We start from the raw sequence: 8,164 nt of genomic DNA, 5'->3' as shown, positions 1-8,164 counted from the left end.
GCTGCATTAGCGACTAGCACCGACAACTGAACAGGCTGATTTACTCAGCTTAACGGCAACATGCATCATGCAATTGTTCCACCACCGAAACAAAACAGGTTACCTCAGAATTTTGGGAAAGGGAGTGGCCGAATAGCGACCTCAGTTGCTTGAATCAATCGAAGCAAGATAACGATACGACTGCGAATAAAATATTCCATTAACTTTTTGAAATATAAAACAATACATAACTTACTGGGGTGTGGGGGCCTTCCGGCCCCCACCGGTGGGGGAGACACTGTCTCCCCATGGGCGAATTAGAGGTTGTCGGAGATGGGCAGTACACAGATTTTACTGATTGCTCGTCTGTAGCTGCCATCTTTGGTTCGCACGGTCACTACACGTACGTTGCCGTCACTTCCAGGGTGAATATCAGTAATACGACCCAGGAGCCACTTGAGTGGCGGAAGATTTTCCTCTTTCAGAAGCACCATCGTTCCAATCTTGACATTATCCCGCTTCCTGGTCCACTTGGTTCGGTTGTGCAGATCGGAGAGATATTGTGTCGACCACCTTTTCCACATTAACTGCACGTCTTTCTGCATTCTTTGCCATGCTGATAATCTATTTTCTGGCACGTCGTGAAGATCGGGCTCCGGAATTGCGACGAGAGGACGCTGTGCTACAAAATGCCCTGGTGTCAGCGCCTCAAAGTCGTCCGGATCATTACTGAGCGGTGTCAGTGGACGCGAATTTAGGATTGCTTCGATTTGCGCCACAATTGTATGAAATTCGTCGTAAACAAGACTGCGTAAGCCGATGGTCCTCTTGAGGAGTGTCTTGAAGGACTTCACCGCGCTTTCCCACAGACCCCCGAAGTTCGGCGAGCGTGCGGGTATGAAACAAAAGTCAATCTTGTCATCTGCTGCTTGCTTGATGACGCTGTTCTGGAAGTTCTGGTTGTGGAACAATCTGAGCATATCGTCGAGTTGCCGCTTTGCTCCAACGAAGTTTTTAGCGTTGTCACACATGATAATACTGGGTTTGCCGTGACGAGAAGTGAAGCGTGTAAGAGAATCAAGAAATGCACGGGTGGTGAGGTCAGCTGCTAGATCTATGTAGACTGCTTTCGTGACCAGACAAACGTAGATAGCGACGAAGCATTTCACTGGACGGAACTGACGCTGTGGGTAGGTGACCTGGAACGGCCCGCAATAGTCGATTCCAACACGTTGGAATGGTATACACTTTGTGACCCTTTCCGAGGGAAGATCAGCCATTAACTGTTCTTGGATCTTCGGCCTTGCACGGAAGCAGCGTACGCAATCGTGGATTACCTTTCTAGCTAGGGTGCGAACGCTGGTAGGCCAATACTTCTCTCGAACGGATGAGATTAGGACCTGCTGGCCTGCGTGAAACAGCTTCTGATGATACTCGGTGACTACGAGCTTCGTGATAGGGTGACGATGATCGAGAATGTACGGATGCTTTCGACTGGAAGATATGGTTGCGTTTTGTAGCCGGCCGCCAACGCAGAGTATTCCATCTACAAGTTGAGGATTCAGAGATGCTATTCTGGACGACTCTCGAACCTGACGACCGTTGGTGAGGTCAATGTATTCTTGGAGGAAGGATTCTTTCTGTGCCATTCTCACCAATACGCGGAGTGCATCGTCGAACTCCTTTACAGTAATAGGTCCAACCTTCCGCACGCTATTGTTTGCTGGTTGGGAATTGAAGCCAAAACGAAGAGCGGCTGCTGTCGCCTTAACTAACGCAGAGAATGATGAGAACAGATAGAAAATATACCACGGTTCGGTGCTTTGTGCTACCGCAACCACGACGCCTTTCTCCTCTAGGGTGGACGGATCAAATTCTTCGGAATTTTGCTGAGATTGTGGCCAATGATCTTCGTCCAACGATAACCAGTTGGGTCCGTACCACCAAACGGACTGGTACTGCAGCTGAGCTGGAGACATCCCTCTTGATATAATATCGGCAGGGTTTTCAACGCCTGCAACGTGATTCCAAGTCCCTTCCTTCGTGATGTGCTGTATTTCGGAGACTCGGTTTGCGACGAACTCCTTCCATCTGGACGGTGGTGAGGCTAGCCAGCACTTAACAATCATCGAATCTGTCCAGAAATATGCCTGTGCATTAATATTAGTGCTACTCACAACCTTCTCGTACAGGTGAGCAAGCAGCAGCGCTGATGATAATTCCAGTCGTGGGATAGTCTGCCGCTTTTTCTTCTTCTTTAGGTTCTCGAGCGGAGCGACCCGAGATTTTGCAGTGAACAACTGAACTGATACGGTTCCATCGACTAAAACAATTCGGAGATAGATACAGGCCCCATAGGCCTTCTCGGATGCGTCGCAAAATCCGTGGATCTGCTGAGACTGGATCGTTGTGCCGAATCCGATCCACCGTGGTATCGATAATCCATCGAGACCTCTCATATTTCTTCTGTATTCCTGCCACTGCTCTTGAAATTCGCTGCTGAGTGGGTCGTCCCAGTTACACTCCAGCTTCCAGAGTTCTTGAATGTAAATTTTTGCCTGCACGACCACAGGTCCGACAAGGCCCAACGGATCAAATAACCGGGAGACGTCTGAAACGACGGTACGTTTTGTAATAGCTGCTGTCTCGTTCCACTTCGGAGTGCTGAATTTGAAACAATCGGTATGTGGCTCCCAAGCCAAACCGAGCGTCTTAACTGTAGAATTGGATGAATCGAGCTCTAGCACGGAACGTTCATCTCGAAGAGCTTCAGGAACAGTTGATAGTATCTCCTCGCAGTTCGAGTTCCATTTTCTTAACGACATGCCAGCTGACTCCATTAAGCTGATCATCTCTGCTACAAACCGCTTGCCTTTCTCGACATCGTCGGCACCTGACAGCATGTCGTCGACATAAAAGTCATTTTTCAACACTTTCGCGCCTTCTGGATGAGTTTCGGCTCCTTCTTCTGCTAATTTCTGCAAGCATCTTGTGGCAAGGTACGGTGCAGCAGCGGTTCCGTACGTAACGGTGCATAACTCGTACGTGCGAACGGGTTGATCCTCAGAATCCCTCCATACGATCCTCTGCAATCGCTGGTCTGCAGGCTGCATGCGTATCATACGATACATTTTGGCGATGTCAGCGACAATCGCGTAACGATGGAGACGAAATCGAAGTATGATGTTGAGCAAATCGTCTTGGACGACTGGTCCGACTAAAAGCGCATCGTTCAATGAAACTCCTGTGGATGTGCGACAAGAGGCGTCGAAGACCACCCTAAGCTTCGTCGTAGTGCTTTCGGGTTTCAGCACGGCGTGATGAGGCAGGTAATAGTTCACTTGATTACTAGGTTCTTCATCCACGACTTCACGCATGTGACCAAGATCTTCATACTCGTGAATGAATGCGGAATACTGCTTCCTTAACTCAGAATTTGCTGTAAGCCGCCTTTCCATTCCGCCGAACCGTTTCAGTGCTGTGGTTTTGGAATCACCCAATCTGCCAATCAGATGGTCCTTTTTTGGTAGTGTGACGACGAATCTTCCCATTTCGTCTCGTACTGTTGTTTTCTCGAACATCTCCTCGCAGGCTGACTCTTCGACGGAATTCGTGGTAGCTGAGTGGCAGGTTTCGAGCTCCCAGAACTTGGTGAGCTGCTCTTGAATATCTGCTGTAGAGCACACGTTGACGATGGACCGGGGAATGTTTGTAGAGCCGCTTGCAGCACGCCCGGAAACGACCCAACCGAACACAGTTTTTTGTATGGTGGGTCCAGTTTCTGTTGCCTGCATTTTTCCTTCCGTAAGTAGATCCAGATAGTACTCTGCCCCTATGATAATGTCTATCGGCCCGGATGCGTTGAATCCTGGGTCCGCCAAAAACGTTGAATCGGGCAGGTTCCATTCCGAAACATTGAAACTCGAGGTAGGCAGCGATACCGTAAGCTTCGGAAGGACGAAAAACTGCATGTGTTCTTCGAAAGAAGAGAATTTGCGGGACCTCGGAGCTACTTCTGCGGCCACAAGCTTTGTGGACACACACTGGGAGGATCCGATTCCCTGAACGGAGAGGTACGTAGGAGTAACTCGGAACTTAAGTTTTCTCGAGAACTCCTTAGTCATAAGGCAGTGCTGAGAGCAGGAATCCAGCAATGCTCTTGCCAGTAAAGTGTTTCCGAAGCGGTCTTTGACCTTAACGATGGCCGTCGATAACAGAATTTGATGTGGTCTAGACGTTTCAGGAAGTGCAACATAAGTCTGACTGGTACGACTATCGGTAGCATGACTATAACTGGTATTGGCTTGTGAGTCTGTATTGTGTGAGTTGGTTGTGTTTGCAAGTGCAGTGTCTGAATGAGTGTGTGCTTGTTGGTTTGAGTGCTGCGGCTTGGGCTGTGCTTGTCGTGTAGTTGGGTTTGCAGTAGGAGGTTTCGTTTGCGAGGGTGGAACGGAGGACCTTACCGGCGCAGCATGCAGCATCGAATGGTGTTTTTGCCGGCAGTGGTGACAGACTCCTTTCTCGCAAGACCCAGCGTAATGACCAGGATAGAGGCAGTTTCTGCACAGCCTCGCTTTCATCACAGCCTCGTTTCGCTCCGATACCTTCATCCTCTGAAATTTCGTACACTGAAACGGTGAATGCCGCGGTTCTCCACAGAACGGGCATTTGTTAGCAACCTTGACAACGGAGTGGCAAACTGATGATTTAAACTGTCGGGTTTCAGCAGCGGACGTTTTCTGTGGAATCACGGACTGGAGAACTGAACACTGATTCCGAAGAAAGATAATCAAATCCTGGTACATTGGAACTTCTTTGCTGTTGTGTTTAACTTCCCAATGACGTTGTGTGGTTGCATCTAGCTTAGAGCACATCATATAAGCTAGAAGAGTACTCCAGTTGGCAGTCTTTTCTCCCAGCTTGTCCAACATTTGCAAGTTTTTCTCGAACTCACTCACTAAATGATGTAATCCGTCGCATGTCTCCTTCCTGAGTGGTTCTAGCGAGAAGATTGCGTCTAAGTGTGACTTCACGATGAGTTTTTTATTTTCGTACCGTCCCTGAAGAGCCTTCCAGGCTACTTCGTAATTAGCAGCTGAGAGTTCGATAGAATTTATTTCCTGAAGTGCCTCTCCTGTAAGCGACGACTTGAGATAAGTGAACTTGTCCATCGAGTTTAAGTTTGGATTTTGTTGAATCAAGCTCAGAAAGGTATCACGGAAAACTATCCACTCGCGAGTTTTTCCGCTGAACGAAGGTAAACGGATTTCGGGGAGCTTGATCTTGGTGAACGATGCCGTTTGTTCAGCTTGGACATGATTCGTACATGTGGCTTGATGGGGTATAGGACGTAACTTCAAAAGCTGGGATTTCACAGCACAGTATTTATTTTCAAATTCGGCAAGCTGCTGTGTGTTTCTATCGTCACGGATCTTCTTCGCCTCTTCTATGGATACCTTCGAGCTACCTTCAATACTACTGGGTCCATCACTCTCATCCAACATCAGCTCTATCGATTCACGAAGTGGGAAAAAGTCCTTATAAGCATCCTCGAGCACCTGCAATCGCACTTCAACTTCGCACTGATTACTCTCATGGTAATTTTTAATGAAAGCTTCCACCACAGTTACCCTTTTATAAATCGTACGCTCACGCTTCAGCAGTGTTCGTAAATCGTCATTCAAACTCATTTTAATCACTGATAACGTCAATGAAAACCGAATTCAATAATGAACCACTAATTACTTTCACTGCAGCAACAGATGACCACTTAATTGACAGATCGACTCTACGTTCCACCTACGCGGCCTCGCGGTACAGAAATTGGACTTTGCAACCCAATTGACAGCAGCAGGGGAATCGACCAACAGAACAATCGACAGCAGCGGAACCCAGCAAATTACCAGACCAATCAAAGCGGACACATCTCATGCAACTTGCCAAAGAAAGACTCACATGCAATTTATAAATTTTATTGACCAGTTTTCGAATAATCTGGTTGGCTACATGCAACAAGCCACCGGTAACATGCATAAACTTCCCTGGAATCCGAAATGTAGACCGAACAATAGCTCCTACGAATGGCGGCGATGATCTTCCACGATGGCGCGGAATTGCGGTTCACAATGCGCTGAATTCCTGTTCACAATAGCGCTTTGTACTTCTGCAGGATGGCGTCCCAACGCGCACCGCGCTGGCGTCGCAATATGCACTACGTTGACACTATTGTTCCGTTTAAACCACTCTGTTCATGCACTTTTTTAGAAGTTATTTGGTTCAATTTCTTATTGAACTACACTTTTTCTGTGCATGCACTGCACCTTTCACTTGTCCGCAGTCTCGAACTTCGTCCGTGTCCGAATGTTCAATGACTCGCAATTAAGGCGAGTATTTGAATCACCACACAACAGTCTTCTTCGAACAAGTGTCCGCGAATCGATCCTGTCTGGTACCGGATGATCCGGTTCGAAGGACCAGAAATGATAGCGCAAAGGATCCGATTCGTTCGGACACTTGAGTAATGAGAACACTTTGATTTCACTGAACTAAACTTCTTTAAACTGAATAAACTTTATTCTGCGATGCGAGAGCGAGTGTATATTTCGCGACGGTTTGGTTACAACTGACTGGTGCCTCTATGTACTACATTCGGCTGGCCGGCGAGATCGAAATGATAGCGAATTGAGAGAACTCTACACAGCTGATAGCGATCTGTACTGATAAGAGATAGAACGAATAATGCATGTGATAAAAAGGGACCTAATTATCATCGATCGTGTGGATCGTGTTGGGGGTGTTCAATTAGTTTGATATCTATCTAATATTCTCGCAAACACTAACTATTGTTGTGGAATGCGCTATCTATATTCTTCAAAATGCGAAATAAGTTACTGTAAAAAAAGTGGTTACGTTACATACTTTAGCAACGGATGGAAAAAATAGGTTTTAAGTTTGATTTTACATATAAGTAAAGTTTCCTTAAGGCTACAAAGCAATAAAATAAGACATCCCAACAAACACCGAAGCTGAATAAAAATGCTACTGATTTGGTTACAGCTGATTTACTCTGAATACAGGTGGTAGACGCAAAGGCCTTTGTGTACTATAAGTGTTTAAGTAGCCAACGAATGCGCTGTAAATCAGCTGCTTGAATAATAGTGTCACAAGCAGATTAGGCGCATCTTCAACCTCTCCACAACCCGACAATATTCTTAATAATTGTGCTATACGAACTGAATAAACGATTTGTCATCATAATAAAAAAAGCCCTCCCAAGAAACATTTATGCGCAGATTGAACATTTTAGCAGCCATTATTTTTCAGCCATAGCTGAATATGCATCGAATAAAATTTATGTAAATAATTCTACATTTTCGTTTGAAGCAGAAAAAAACACTTGTAAAGCAATTATATCGCCATTTATATAGCCTCTGTGCACCTTGTTTCCAGCTTTGCGCAAATTAGTTATTCAAAAACGCGCAGCAGCCTCTATTAAGCTTCATTGCAGATCATGCGCACATATTGTCAGATCATAGAATTTCGCAATACGATTAACAGCAAAAATACAGTAGACTCTCGGAAGAGTTAATCGGTTGGGGAATGGGTCGATTAACTTTTCTGAGTAGTCCTAGACGTCATTGAAAATGATAAATACAAAAGCGAAAAATACATTCTAGGATATAGCAAATACATTTTTATGCATCTGGTAGTTGTAATGGAAAGAAATATGTAGCAAGATCTTTATGAAATAATACTTAGTTCGTTTCAGTAAGTTTAAAATAGTCGGCTATACTATAGCTTACTATTGTTTTTTCGTAGTCTACGGCTTCGTTTTGATAAGATTCGTGCTTATTTTTTGTTCTCTGCTTTTCTTTTTTTGCATTTAAAAATCAATCTGAGTTTGCGCTTTTCCAGTATGTTATCAAAAATCATGAGGGAACCATGTGGAGGTATTGAACTGTCAGATACATGAGTTTAATTGAATCCAAGTTATGATGCGACTCTGTATGAAACTGTGGAAAGACGACAATCAACCGAAAAATGAGAAATAAAGATAGAAGGTAAACACACGTGTTTGGAAAACTAATAAATTCAAACTCTCAGAAAAGTTAAGACAAAAATTAACTTTTTAGAGTGTTGCCTGAGAGCTAATATTCGCTAAATTTTTCTGAACAATTAACTTTTC

General features: G+C 45.2%; 1 protein-coding gene across 1 annotated transcript; it reads right to left on the bottom strand.

Annotated features, from left to right (window-relative positions):
* Window positions 1-296: 296 nt before the first annotated feature.
* Window positions 297-5,669, bottom strand: LOC128736274 (uncharacterized). Its single transcript, XM_053830748.1, has one exon. The coding sequence runs from the start codon at window positions 5,667-5,669 to the stop codon at window positions 297-299; it is 5,373 nt and encodes a 1,790-aa protein (XP_053686723.1).
* Between the last annotated feature and the right edge of the window lie 2,495 nt (window positions 5,670-8,164).

Source organism: Sabethes cyaneus, chromosome 2, assembly GCF_943734655.1.
Source record: "Sabethes cyaneus chromosome 2, idSabCyanKW18_F2, whole genome shotgun sequence".
Classification (NCBI taxonomy): Eukaryota; Metazoa; Arthropoda; class Insecta; order Diptera; family Culicidae; genus Sabethes; species Sabethes cyaneus.
This window is presented reverse-complemented; position numbering and strand designations above follow the sequence as displayed.

Excerpts from the sequence above, each read along its gene's own strand:
- LOC128736274 (XM_053830748.1), bottom strand. The coding sequence starts at position 5,669 with ATGAGTTTGAATGACGATTTACGAACACTGCTGAAGCGTGAGCGTACG.